Source organism: Schistocerca americana, chromosome 2 (assembly GCF_021461395.2).
Source record: "Schistocerca americana isolate TAMUIC-IGC-003095 chromosome 2, iqSchAmer2.1, whole genome shotgun sequence".
NCBI classification, from domain to species: domain Eukaryota; kingdom Metazoa; phylum Arthropoda; class Insecta; order Orthoptera; family Acrididae; genus Schistocerca; species Schistocerca americana.
Genome location: NC_060120.1, coordinates 416,247,672 through 416,263,459, shown reverse-complemented (window position 1 = coordinate 416,263,459; position 15,788 = coordinate 416,247,672). Strand labels below are relative to the sequence as shown.

Genomic DNA, 15,788 nt, shown 5'->3' with positions numbered 1-15,788 from the left:
TGGGCACGTAAATGGGCATAGAGGAACTGTCCTTGGGCACACCCCCTACATGCTCTACAGAATGACTCAATGGACCTCAATGCCTGCTACACCACACAGCTTATCTGGATCCTCCCATCCAATACTAGTTTCCTTGAACTCTGGAGATGGGATCGTACCCTCCAATACATCCTCGCCCCCCTCCCCCCCCCCCCCTTCAGCCACCACACTCTTTTTTTTCCCTACACCTTGTTTTAACATCTTCATTCTCCTACAACCCCCAACCCCTCTTTCTGCACCCCCCACCCCCATCCCCGTCTTCTCCTGCAGTCCCAGTTCTTAGCACTATTCATTTGTCTTCCCCATAATTCGTCTTTGCTCCTCACTCTGCCTTATCTCTGCACTGAAACTGCACCAGTTCTTACCAAGGTAACATCTCTCACCTCCTGTGGTCTCTGATGCCTCTCCCTCCATCTTTGTCTACACTCATCCAAACTACTGGTGTGTCACTCTCATCCTGAGGTTTCAGTGACCTGCTGTTACTTTTCAACTTTCCACTCCATCCTTTTTTTCCTGACTGAGGAAAGAACTAATAGCTCCAAAAGATACTATCATGTCATCATTTTTATGTTTATGTAACACCAGTACTAAAAATTTCACTTCCCGAAGATAAGTTCTGTCTCATATTTATTAGTCTACAACCAATTCCACTTTGAAATCGTAGTGCCAGTATTTATTTGAAAAGAGGCTTCAACTCCACTCAACTTATTTGGAGAACCATACACTGAGGTGGCAAAAGTTATAGGATAGTGATACGCACATGTACAGATAATGGTAGTATTGCGTACACAAGGTACAAAAGGACAGTGCGTTGGTGAAGCTGTCATTTGTACTCTGATGATTCATGTGAAAACTGATGAGATTATGGTCACATGACAGGAATTAACAGACTTCGAACACAGAAAGGCAATTGGAGCTGGACACATGGGACATTCCATTTCAGTAATCATTACGGAATTCAATATTCCAAGAATCACAGTGTCAAGAATACCAAATTTCAGGCATTACCTCTCACTATGGACAACATAGTGGCTGATGGCCTTCACTTAATGATCAAGAGCAACAAAGTTTGCATGGAGTTGTCAGTGTTAACAGACAAGCAACACTGTGAAAATACACACACAAATCAGTGTGGGACATATGACGAATATATCCAGTAAGGAGATGTGCTGAAATTTGGCATTAATGGGCTGTGACAGCAGACAACCAATGCAAGTGCCTTTTTTAACAGTATGACATCTCCTGCAGCACCACTCCTGGGCTCGTGACTTTATCGGGTGGACCCCAGTTGAGTGGAAAACTGTAGTCACATTAGATGAATCCCAATTTCAGTTGGTAAGAGCTGATGGTAGGGTTCAAGTGTGGTGCGCACCTCACAAAGCCATGGGCCCAAGTTGTCAACAAGGCACTGTGCAAGTTGGTGGTAGCTCCATAATGGTGTGGGCTTTGTTTACATGGAATGGACTGGGACCTCTGGTCCAACTGAACTGATCATTGGCTGGAAAGGGTACATTCAGCAACTTGGAGACCACTTGCAGTCATTTATGGACTTCATAACAATGCGCCATGTCACCAGGCCAAAACTGCTCGCCGTTGGTTTGAAGAACATTCTGGACAATTTGAGCGAATGATTTGGCCATTCATGTCACCCAACATGAATCTCATCAAACATTTAAGGAACATAATTGAGAGGTCTTGCACTGGCAGTACTTTCGGAATTACGGATGGCTATAGGGGCAGGGTGGCTCAATATTTTTCCAGGGGACTCCCAATGGTTTGTGGAGTCCATGCCACAACAAGTTGCTGCATGATGCTGAGCAAAAGGAGGTCCAACACAATATTAGGACATATACAGTGACTTTTGTCACTGTGCACCAACCTGAAACTTTCTGGAAGATTAAAACTGTGTGCAAGACCAGGACTCAAACTTGAGCATCTTGTCACAGATCTATTGAAGAATTCTTTTATCAAAATGGTGAGGAATGAGTCAGATTACAGGTATGTACACATGATTCATGTTAACTGATTTAAACATATTATTTTTTTAATTTTACTCATGAAACTACACTTTTTTTTTTTAAATAGGCTAGTATTTAATAGAAATTCATCCATGGAACAGGGGTCTAGAAGAAACAAATGTAGCTTAGATCTCAAATTTGCTTTACTGGTCTTTTATGTTGGCCAAATGATTAAAAATTTTTGTTGCTGAGCCACTGAAACTTTAATAATGGGTTATATAGGTCATGTTTCACTCTACTGAATTAGGTTTGGAAGTCGCTATTCTTTGTGATGGATTATTTATGATGAATTTCATTAGTGACTACCTGTATTGTGACAGTCCACTAAAGTGCCTAACTCCTTGGAAAGGCACCAACATGACGAATGCAGGTGACCATAACATATTATCCTTACTGTTTAATTTTGTGCAATAAATATTTTCTTTCTAAGTGGTAAGTTATTCCACAAAACACTATTGAGTGGAAATATGCAAAATATGTCAGGATTTGATTCACTTGTTTCCAAGGCTAGCAATTATATGAACAGAAAATGTAGCTGAACTTAACTGTTTGAGACAATCAGTAATATGCTTCTTCCAGCTCAAGTTTTCGTTAATACACACAGCCAAAAATTTGAAGCATTCTACTCTATTTACTACTGATTCCTGTCATGTGCTACTTCAGTTGTTGATATTACTCTATTTGCTGTATAGAACTGAATTTTTTCTCTTCTTTTTCAAAATTTAGGAAAAACTCATTTTCAGAGAACCACTTAATAATTCTTTGAAAAACATCATTAACAATCTCTTCTGTTGTTTTGAGATTTTTTATAACACTAGTACAGTCTGCAGCATCTGGTTGTTGAAAGTTAAGTAGAAGGTTATTCACATACGTTAAGGTATAGGAGCCAACCGAAAATTGAACACTGTCGGCCTCCCTTTGTGGTTTCTCCCCAGTCGCTAAAATTTTCTGCCCTTTCAGCATTGTTTGAATTATTCAGCAGAACTTTTTGCATTCTGTTTGTTAAGTATGATTCAAACCAGTGTGAGTAAAGCCATCAGTTCCATAAAACTTACATTTTTCTATGACAGTAATATGACCTGCACAATCGATTGTCTTGGAAAGATCACAAAAAATACAAACTGGCACTATTTTATTATTTAAGGTTTGTAATATTTGGTGATTGAATGAAAAATAACATTCTCAGTGGTGTAACCCTTCTGGAATGTAAACAGTGATTTGATAAGTAAATTGTTCCTGCTTAAATGTGAGACTAGTCTTGAAAACATTACTTTTTGGAATATTTTAGAAAAAGATGTGAGCCAAAAACCAGGATGACAATTATTTCTGTCTTTCTTGTCATATTTCCGTAAAGAGGTTTCACAATTCTTATTTTAATCAGTCTGGAAACATTCCCTGCACCAATGATGCATTACATTTTTCACTAAGACATTAAGTTAGAATAACTTTTTCAGAATTCTGTTTGAAATTCCATCAAGATGATACAAGCTTTTGTTATTCTTTCTTTTTTACTGTTATGTTTATAATTCTATTAACAACAGTGAATGATGTTAGTACTACTTCTAGCTCTTTAAAGTTTTGTGGAATGATATTTTTAAGATATTCTCTTGCTTCTTCAACTGAACCACTTAATCCTATTTTTTCTGCTACATTTAGACACTGTATGTTAAAAATACTTGCAACTTGTGAATTATTAGACACAACATTGTCATTTAGTTTAATTGTTACAATAGCTGGTACACTGACTTGATGTCCTGTCTCCCATCTGCCAATACCCCAAATGATTTTAATCTTATTATGTGCATTATTATTTTATGTCAAGATGTACATACTTTTCGACATTTTAAGGACTTTCCCTAAAATATTATAGTTTTTTTTTTTTGCAAGTAATGTCAGATCTCGAATTATTCTGGCCTTTATAAAAATATTCTTCTTCCTCTTCCAAAATATTTTAATTCCCTTTTCTATCCATAGCTTACTTGGTATTTTTTTAAATGGATATTCTGGATAACTTTTTAGGACAGCAACTTTCAAATACTGACACAAATTTACTATCAAATAAATTGAATCTCTTATTTACATTATAATAACATTAGCATCTCTTTCTATATATACCTCATCCAATACCACCTCTTTTTAACTTACTCTAAAATGTTGTGTACTGTTTTCATTAATAAGCTTCACTTCTTTGTGTGAACCTGTAAGGTGTTGTATCATTTACTCCAATCAATTAGTCCATTAACAATTGGGAGCACATTGTTTAAGTGTCAGCACAGTAAAAAAATTATCCATCAGGGCACTACTATCTTGCTGCATGCGAGTTGAAAAACTGACTATTGAAATTATATTGGAATACCCAAATAATATTTCCAGTCCATATTTATTGTCTGTATCTTTTCAAAAAATTTACATTTAACTCTCCAAAAACTACTAACTGTTTCTTCTTATCTGACTGGTGCCTGAACAATGCATCTAGATTTCTCATGGACAAGTGCTCTACCGACTGAGCTATCCAGGCATGATACACAAGCTGCCATCACAGCTTTACTTCTGCCAGTGCCTCATCTCCCATCCTCCAAATTTCATGAAGTTCTCCTGCATATCATGGGGAACTAATATTCCTGGAAGAAAGGATATTGTGGAGACATGGCTTAGCTACAGCCTAGCAGTTTGTTTCCAGAATTAAATTTCACTCTGTGCTGGAGTGTGCACTTGCTGGCATATGAGGTACCGATGGAAGTACAGCTGCGAGGGTGGGTCACAAGCCGTGCTTGGACAGCTCAGTCGGTAGAGCTGTAGCCTATGAAAGGCAATAGATCCCAGGTCTGAGCCTCGTACAGCACACAGTTTTAATCTGGAAAGAAGTTTCAAGTATAGCAATATTTTTAGTACTTACAATCTTTTGCTACTTTCATAATAATAACCCATCCCTCCCTCCTCCCGCCTCTTCCCCCAAATCTCTGTTCATTTTCTTTTTACTTCCAATCAATGATGCAAGACAGATTTCCTTGGAGACTGCACTATGCAGTACTAACACCAATTTACGATAATGGTAACAAGGAAACAATCTACAATTATATATCCACCCCACTTCTTGCAGTCTTTCCAAAGAGAGCAGCATATAATAAAAATAGTATCCACTATTCTCAGCATAATTTGTCAACTTCCTCTGAGTCTTGCTTCTGCAAAGTATTCTACACAGAGAAAGCAAATTATGATTTCTCAAAAGTCCTGCAAAGGCTAAAACAAGAAAAATTATCCTGTTGCCTTTTCTGTGACTTTGTTAAGTCCTCTGATTGTGTAGACCTTATAACTGAGGCATGAAAATATTATGGCATTACTGGCATGTCTGCCTTCGGGGTCTGGAGGTTAGTATCATGGTTCCTGACATGGAAGTTCGAGGTTCAGTTATCAGTGTTCACTTCACAGTGTTCTGAGATGAAAAGATCTGGAAAGGGTCCATTAAGGACAAATGAGATTCTGTTTGCAAAAATATGCAGAAAACTTGACACACAAAACCCCCAAAGAGACACTGAATAAAGAAACCGTGTATCGGACCTTAGGCACACAACAGTGTTTGTTTAGCGATACCAACATTTCTGCATGAATGGCGTCTCACCTCCAACAGAGTCTCACCTTCTTTACAGAAACCAGAACTTAACATTAGAAAATGAGCATCTTGGGGTAAGTAATTCTAAAATAATGGCTAAACAATGAAATAGTTTTTAAAACATCCACACAGATTAAAAAAAAACTGATTTTCAAAATGAAATTATGATGAAATAATTTTACTAATTACACTATGCACTGAGTGGTAGCAGATACAGACATACATAAAAGAGTGCCATAAATTTTTGAAAAGAGGATCCCTTAATCATTTCTTATGCTGAATGAAAGAATACTCTGTTCAGACGGCACCAGTGTCATCTTTCCTACAAATGTCTGTATCTGTTGCTGCGGCACAGCTTTGTACACAAGAAATGACAAAGCTTAAAATCAATAACTCTTCCTTCTTTCAGCAATGAAGTATTACATTCTACCAGGGAACACTGAACAACACAAACCATGAGAATAACAAAGTGTTGTCACCTCTCCGTACATGCTGCACTACAGCTATCCCTCGTGATCGTGTCTCAACCAATTTGTTACGAATGCTGGTCAATTTCTCAACTGATAACTGTTTCAGTCCCTGGAGACGTGATCTGGGAAGACTTTTTCCATTTGCATCAGACTCGACTATTGTAGCTGCAAAATAAATAACAAATAGAGTGTTATATTCAATATTCTACCAGTACCATATTTTATGAAATATAAGACACAATTTTTTCTTCAAAACATTGCCTCCAAAATTCATGTGCTCTTATACTCAAAATTAGTATAAAAATGTCCAGTGCTTGATTCCATATTCTCACCAGTCTTAAAAAAGGCCAATGTATCTCTACCCTGGCAACAATGGATTCAACTGGCAGTAGCAGCACACCAATGCAACAAAGATGCATTGCGGTGATTCACAAGCTTACTACCACTGTTTCCTTCCTGTACTGCCATCACGAATCCACAACACTGTCTAACGTATGATGCGTTATTGCAGTCTACAGTACCAGTGAACTTGAACTGAAAGTGATTTGTGTTATCGGTAACAGTACAATATTTTGTTAGTAGCTAAATTCATAATGGTAAAAAGTAAAAAGTATTCATGTGATGTTAATTATAAATTGAAAGTATTAGCATATGCAGAAGAACATGGAAACAGAGCAGCCCTCCATCAACAGAAATAACCATTCACGATTGGCAGGCTAGTAAAGAAGAAATGAGGAAGACTACATGTGAAAATAGAGGACTGAATGCAATGTGGCCAAAATTAAAAGATGATGATTTTCAGGGATTTTAAAAGTCAGTTCAGTTTTATAAACTAAGCTTTTTTTAGTCTAGCTTAGCAATCTAATAACAAAAATAGTAAAAATGTTATTCTTTAAAAAAAAAACTTGCTTGAAAATTAAGATGTGTCTTACAGTCTGCAGCATCTTATAGTCCATAAAATACAATAATTTAGCTGACATAAAACACTTCTTAAACAGAATAAAATTTATTTCACTTGGCACCGCTATTCTGAGTATGTCTTTATTGTCAGTGATAACAGACAAAATATTATTAACTAATTTTAGCAGGCTGTATGCGTTAATGCACTGGTTCACAAACTCAAACACAAACCCCTGCTCACCCACACACACACAGACACACACACAAACACACACACACACACACACACACGTGCTCGCACGCACGTGCATAAACAAGTAAACCACTTAGAAAGATTGGATGATGACCAGATACTAACTGTAAACTGTAAGAAAACTCTTGGGGCAGTGACTGGTTTCAATAGAAGTTGAAAAATAGTGTGTGTGTGTGTGTGTGTGTGTGTGTGTGTGTGTGTGTCTGTCTAAAACATTGGACTTATATTCTTTTTTTCCACTTGCTACTAACCTCAGCTTTCAATACTGTTTTGCTAGTATGCTGAGATAAGTTATAGACATATTGCTTTCCTGTTAACTTGGCTCTGTGACCATTATCATAAATAAAGGTCATCACTTTCCATTATTAATTGTAACAGTACAGTTTAAACAATGCAAAATAAATATGGAAAGGACAGACTGCTACTCACCACGTTGATGAGGCAATGAATGGCACACTGACACAATGGAAAAGACTGTTACTTATTATTCAGCCATCAGACTTTGTCATTCATCAAACATAAACAAAACAAAACACACATATATGCACGCATGCACAGTTCACACACACATCACTGTCATCTCCGGGCACTACGGCCTAACTCAATAATGTTGCTGTTCTTAATAATATAGTTTTGTTTATGTGTACACTGACAAACTGAACACAGTGTTGTCTGCTAGCTAAGGTAGATTATGTTGGCAGCACTGAGAAAGCTGCCACTGTCAATTGAGGCTATTCGGTTTCGATCATTACAGCTACTCCCATTAACTATTGCACTAAGCATCTTCTTAGAATATGCAACTGATATTGTTTTGGGAAGCCATATAAAAGATGGATCAAAGTGTGAAGCTAGAATGTGTTGGTGACTTACCTTGGAGATGTAGAAAAAGATGTGTGTGCCCAGTAATGGAAATTATGGAATTTCAGTTTTATATATTAAAAAATATGACAGTATACAAACAAATTCAACATACACTGAGACTGACTGCTGGTGCTGTATGGCTTGGCATGACTGGCACTGTCAACAGGCCAAGTGTATCCCGTGGTGCGCTGTTCCAGAAGCAGCTTCCATTGACTGTGATTAATACAAGTGATCTGGAAAAACAACAATGGCTCTTCACCAACATGGCCTGAGGCTCCAATCTTCTAATGAAACTATTATTTGGAAATGCAAACAAACTGTTTTAAAGCAAAGAATGGTTCATAAGAATATGCTTGGACCGCATACAGAGAAATAAAATTTTAGTGTAAAGAACTGTCAAAAAGTGTAGAGTAAACTTGAGTACATGTATTCACCAACCACGACAGATCCTACATCATTATAAGAAATCAAAAGCACACAAGTAACTAATCACTAATAATGTTATGGATAAATGCTTAAAATTTCAAACTAACCCACTACACCAAGAAGAGCATTTTTCCAAAGCTAATAGCGGTTCTGAAGTACACAGATGACAGGCCAGTTTCCAGACTTTTCATTTCTGTTTTCTATTAGCTTGAGTCTATAATTTACTTCTAACTGAATTCTTGAAGATGTTCATGTATATCTGACAACTGATCATCACATATATATTATGTTGGCAATAAGCTCGATAGATGGGCGTGCAATACTGCAATACCACACACAGTTTGCTTGTGTGATGAAAAAGGCTTAAAATTGTGTGGATATGTTGCTGCATTAATATTGACAAAAAAGTTATGAACTTGGGTGAAAGGAGGGTTATGACTTTGGTTAAGCAAAACTATCATGTGGAAGATATTGTCATTTAGAATGTTAAATCAGTCATCGTAGTCAAGACTGCATACATTCTCTGTCAGTTACTGCTCATCATGTACAATCGTCCAAACTGATGCTAGAAGGTCGCAATCAACACAATATCTTCCACTACTGTGTGACATCACTGTAAATTAGGACGTGCCTATATGCCTAAATAACATCATTCATTACATATACTACTAGTGCTACATGCCAATGTACCACATATGATCAAACGTTTAACAGCATATTCATGTTTTCTGTATGGTAAAGTAGTTGTTGATTTTGTCACTGGAAGCTCATTTGTTAGATATTTTACCAACTGATAATGTATGAAATCACATGATCCATCAGCATTTTGCTGTGATCACTTTCCAGATTGAAGGAGTGAACTACGAAAATACCACAAAAATGCATAGATTGCTCCCTTAATTTGGGTGTAATTTGTGAATGTGTTTACTACATCTATTAGTTTTGGAAAATAATTATTACAGGCCCATAACATAAAAAATGTACACTAATTATTTATTTATTGTTGCTGTTAATGGCAGGAGAATAGGAATTCTTAATGGTGTAACATTTTTTGTGGTCAATAGTGTTTTCATAAGTAGACCAATATTAGAGAGGTGCAGATGACAATAAAATTGCTGGTTATTGAAAACCCAAGAAGGGTAAAAGAATTATATCAGTAGTGTGACTACTCAACATTACAGTGTAAATCCACAAAACAATCACACTCGAAAAATTACAATAAAACCACTTCATTAAATATCTACATTTAAACAGATACTCCACAAGCCACCATATGGTACATGGTGGAGAGTACCCTGTACCACTACTTGTCATTTCCCCTGCAGTTCCACTCGCAAATAGAGTGAGAGAAAAATGTCTGTCTGAACACCTCCACATGAGCCCTAATTTCTCATATGTTATCTTTGCGGTCCTTACGCATGATGTACGTGGGCAGCAGTAGAATCTTTCAGCAGTCAGCTTCAAATGGCAGTTCTCTAAATTTTCTCAATAGTTACTTTTGAATGCATTATGGGAACAGCAGTGATCAATGTCTTATAAATAATTACTAATAAAAACAGTCTTGATCACGATTTATTTAACAAGGTGACCGGTTTCGACCACTACTGTCGTCATCTTCAGACCACTGAGTAGGAACCTCTTTCTGTTGAAGAATCACTACACTAGTGATTCTTCAACAGAAAGAGGTTCCTACTCAATGGTCTGAAGATGACCACAGTAGTGGTCGAAACCGGTCACCTTGTTAAATAAATCGTGATCAAGACTGTTTTTAATAGTAATTATTTCTCAATAGTGTTTCTCGAAAAGAACGTCACCTTCCCTTCAGGGATTCCCATTTGAATTACCGATGCATCTCCACGACGCTTGTGTGTTGCTTGAACCTACCGTTAACAGATCTAACCACTCACCTCTGAATTGCTTCAATGTCTTCCTTCAATCCGACTTGGTACGGATCCCAAAACTCGAGCAGTACTCAACAATAGGTCGCACCAGTGTCTTGTATGCGGTCTCCTTTACAAGTGAACCACACTTTCCTAAAATTCTCCCAATAAACCGAAGTCAACCATTTGCCTTGCCTGTCGTAGTTTTCACAAGCCCATATCAACTCATATCGCTTTGCAACGTTACGCCCAGCTATTTAAATGACTTGATTGTGTCAAGCAAGACACTAGTAATACTCTATCTGATCATTACAGGTTTGTTCTTCCTACTCATCCGCATTAACTTACATTTTTCGACATTTAGGGCTAGCTGCCATTCGTCACACCAACTGGAAATTTTGTCTACGTCATCTTGTATCTTTTTACAGGCACTCAACTGTAACACTTTACCATACACCATGGCATCATCAGCAAACAACTGCAGATTACTGCCCACCCTGTCCACCAAATCATTGATGTACATAGAGAACAGCAGCAGTCCTGTCACACTTCCCTGCATGTTTATAATCTACGCATATGGAAGCATATAAGAAATACCCACTTACCAGTAAGAAGATCACATCGAGACTGTTGTCTTGGCACATGTGTAGTTCAGTTATAGCATCTCTCACATAGGTTGTGCCCACTTGGACACCTGTCGAGAGATTCACAAAAAATATGGTTCCAGTTTCTGTTCCTACAATAGCTGTATGATGGCAACCCAGAATGCTCTGCCACCACACAACTGCTGTGGGTCGAGCTGCTGAACTACGGCGAGTAGTGAGTGGACTTCCATTGACAGAGCTAGCCAAGCTGCTAGCAGACAATGAAGCAGCAGGGGGAGAGGTGACTGAAGGAAAAACTGTCACTTCTGTCGTAGACCACTGGTGATCTTTGGCTTTAGCACTGTCCACCAAAGCCAGTGCTGGTACAATGACAAGTGTTCCATCACAGCCTGCACATAAAAAGTAATGATTCTATATGCATCATTGTAGAAAGATATGCTATAAAAACTTTTAATTTTTTATACTCTGCAGTCATTACTATTGCAGTGCTCAGTTGTTTCTTTCCGCAGCACTAAGGACAAGGATAAAGCAAGTTCAATAATGGCTAAGCGTATAAGAATTAAAATCCAGTACAGTTCATTCTTAAAATTGTATAATAACAAATTGGGAAAAAAACAATTTTATTTTTCAAAAATGAGAACATTTCTCCACACTCGATGATAGTTAGCAGCATACAATCAAGATGACAGTATCACCTGACCAATGATTGTGTCTGTCTCTTTCAGAAAAACAATTACACGTAAATATTTATAATCCATGTATCCATTCTTACCATAAAGATATAAAAAAACAACTTGGTTAACAGGCCTACGGAAGTACTTAGTGTCTCATTTCTGACAGCATAAAATCAAGAGCATAACCAGGGTCCGAACTAGGCAACTCAATATTCATGATGAATAGGTCTGGATACACTCACTTGTACTAAATATCTATTACATGTTCTGGGTTTCTTCAAATTTATATGTACTTGAAAAACCAGTATGATGCAAGTTAGGTTTGTAAAAAATCTTTGTGGTCCTTATGCGTGATGTACGTGGGCAGCCATAGAATTTGTCTCAAACTTCATTTTCCTATCTTACCTGTCCAGATATTTTCCAGCTGAAAAAAGTAACAACAATAACAGTTTCCAATAAGGGCACTTAACAGATGACCATCAAAAATGTGCTTGTGTTAGGGATGTAATTTGCAAACTGTGAAAAATCAATAACACAAGACATGGAAAGAATAATGCCACATATACAGCACTTGAATATAAATTATATAACTCCTGTCTGGGCTAAGAAATTCATGGATGGATGGATGGATGGATGGATGGATGGATGGATGGATGGACGGATGGATGGATTGAAATTGTTGGGCGTTAAACCACGTGGTCATCAGTGCCCTTTGGTTTCAGTAGTTATCCTGTTAAAACAAAAAGTACAGGACACATAACTACAGCAACGGTAATAAAAAATCTCACATCCAATACCCAGAAGATCTATTCATACCATTGTCACACATTAATACCATAAACAAAACAGTGGATGGCATTAAGATGGCTGGTAGATTGCAAAATTAATAGGACGAGCCAGCAACATTAAAAACTTTGTCTAATTAAATTGGGCAGAAGTCCTAATGTAATACAAAATGTCAACAATTTACTTGCTATTGTTTCATCACCGCCTAAAATTGCAGGAAGTCCCTTGGTAAATCAAAGGTTTTCCCCCCATCAGCATGCAAAAACACAATTTCAAAACATGGTGCACTGTGAGTGAGACACCACAATCACTGCAATCCTGTGGATCTTCATGCCTTAAGCATGTGTCATTGGGCAGTGTCTGATATGAAGGTGAGTGAAGACCACTTTGTCTCTGCTTGGAGACTGAAAGGAAGTACACCGTGGTCAAATAGTTGGTTTAAGTGACTGCAGATTCCTGTCCTTTCAAAACTTAACAAATAATGTGAAATATAAAAGTCACCACATTTCAGTAATCAGGGCAAGAAATTTACCCTCCGTGCAGCTTGGCAATCAATAATGAAAGCAGTAAGAAAGATTAACCATAATGCTGTACTGCTGTGGGCAGTAGCTGATATTAGACATAACTGGTAGTAGGCCAAGCACGAAAACAGTGAAGCAATGTGGAGCACCCATTACGAGATTTAAATGCCTACTGTCACAAGTAAGTCTATTTAATGACATGGACTTTGACATGCTGGCACTGTGGCAGAGGATGGAAGGTGAGAATAAGCTTCCTGAAACATCATGGACAATCAATGAATTGATGATGTTAATAATCCCAAAAGATTTTATTGAACCATTTTATCTGTCAGCATTTCTTTTCCATCCACTCAGCTCGTGATCTATTTTCATGAACAGCTTAACAAAAAAAACATAAACCTTTCAGTAACTTGTTAACATGTGAGGAGTGAACCTATATCACATCACAGATAATAGTTAAGAAGATGAAATTGGTTCCTTTTTACTCTAAACTTTTTGTGGGCCACTTTGAGACTTTTTCACTAGCTGCCTGGCTGAAGCTTCAATTTCCTCAACACCTTAATAACATTTATTAGGTCATGTTTATCTGCTGAAATTTACGCCATTTCCCTGGACATTGATCACTACCTCACTGAATATTATCTTCTTGATTCAGTTCACAGTGCATCCACCAACAAATTGCTGTACTCAAATTTTCTCATTTACCATTTTCCCTACTTTAAATGTTCTCTTTTCTACAGTCTAGTGAAAATTACATGTTTTTATAAGACTCTATAAACATACCATGATACAAATGCTTTCAAATGACAACTGTTCCAGCACCTGACCCAGCAAACTTTATAATGGAAGGGGTCTAGCCATGGTATACAGTGACTGTAAACAAACTTCTAAAAAAACAGTGACTGTTGCACAATAGATGTGAAATGAAGCACAGGGCTATAGGCAGAGAGGTGCTAAATGAAATGTGTTTGGCTGTCGAATTAGCAATGTGTGAAGCCTTCAGTGGCTACCATAATTGAATTTATTGAAAGATCTTCCACAAAACCCAAAGAAATCCTGGTCATAAGCAAAAACTGTCAGTGGTACCGAGGTCAGTGTCCAGACACTCATGCAGGACACAGAAACTTTAACTGAGGGTAGTAAAGTGAAGGTAGAACCACTTAACTCCATTTTCAAATATTTCTTTTCAGAGGAACTTTCTGGTGTATTCCCACAGTTCATTTCTTGCATTACTACAAATATGTGTGATATAAATATTTATCTCAGTAGGAATGATAAACATCATAAATCACCAAAACAGAACAAGGTCCCAGAGCCTCAATGGAACCCCTTTCAGATTCTATACAAAATTTGTGACTGAGTTAGCCTTTCTTTAAAATACATTAAACCTTAGATCAACCCCTACCATGAAAAAACCTAAACTTAGAAGTTGGAAGAAAGCAGATCACACTCATCTACAAGATGATACATGAAAATATCATCCATCAACCTTAATATCTTGAACAGTATTATCCCAACCACACAAACCAGCATGGATTCCAAAAACATCAGTCATGTGAAATCTAACTCTTACTTTTCTTACACAACACCTCAAACCACCAATCGAGGTGATAAGATGGATTCAATATTTCTTAACTGCTGAAAATCATTTAATTCAGTATCACATCAATGCTCAGTAATATTAGTTTCATCACTTGAAACATCAAACAAAATTTTTTGACTGAAATGGGGATTTATTGGCAGTGAGGACAGCATACTATTTCAGATGGAAGGTCATTGACACATGTAGGAGTAAGTTCAGATGTGCTCCAAAAAACTGTGCTCAGAATCTTTTCATGTTCTATATTGATTATATTAATGACCTAGTAGACAATATTAGTAGTAACCCCAGATTTTTTGCAGATATTACAGTTCCCTATAATAGAGTTTTGTGTGTGTGTGTGTGTGTGTGTGTGTGTGTGTGTGTGTGCGCGCGTGTGTGAATTCAAAGTGGTGTAAAGATTGGCTACATTCTTTTAAATGTTCATAAATGCAAACCTGTGCCCTCCACAAAATATTGCTCAAGGAGTAACAAGACATAAAGCAGTTATAGCAGAAAGGGTAGCGCCATGGACACACTGAAAAAACTTAAAGAAGAGACATCAACTGTTCTGTGAAAGCCTGCTTACAAAGGTTCACAAAGCAGTATTAAGTAAGGAATCTAGGAATATACTACAGCCCCCTACGTATCACTCCCATAGGGACTGCAAAATGCACAGAGGCATTTAAGCAGTCATTCTTCCTGTGTTCCATATGAGAGTGGAATGGGAGGAAATCTAATACTTACAAGGGAAACTCCGCATTGCACCCCCCTCAGATTTAGTGGTAAGTTGGCCCACTGGACAGCCCATCAAATACAGAACACAGACCAAACATGAAAACAGGAAGAAGGTGTACTGAACTGTGGAAAAAAGAAAGAAAAAGAAACAGTAAACATTACAAATTTAATATGTGCAATATCGAGTGACATTAACGAGACTCGGGTCATGGTCATGTGGTCATGGTGTTAAACTGCAAAGAGGGAGACCTGGGTTCAAATCTGCCTCGTGCCCAACACTTTTTTCACAAAATTATGAACTGTCTGTCCAGTCATTGATGTGCCTGTTCACTGTATTCAATTTTGTGTGTGTTTCATGGCATAATGTCCATTTGCAATAGAGATGTGTAATGAAGGGACCTCCAGACGTACTTACCTCCTATTTCTTC

General features: G+C 37.5%; 1 protein-coding gene across 1 annotated transcript in view; it reads right to left on the bottom strand.

Moving 5' to 3' along the window:
• Nucleotides 1-15,788, bottom strand: part of LOC124593676 — a 422,343-nt gene that overhangs the window by 356,960 nt on the left and 49,595 nt on the right. The window contains exons 3-5 of the mRNA XM_047131970.1: nt 11,063-11,451; nt 8,264-8,384; nt 6,147-6,302 (exon numbers count right to left, since the gene is read on the bottom strand). Coding sequence (XP_046987926.1) covers nt 6,147-6,302; nt 8,264-8,384; nt 11,063-11,451 — 666 coding nt within the window. The remainder of the gene's footprint in view (nt 1-6,146; nt 6,303-8,263; nt 8,385-11,062; nt 11,452-15,788) is intronic.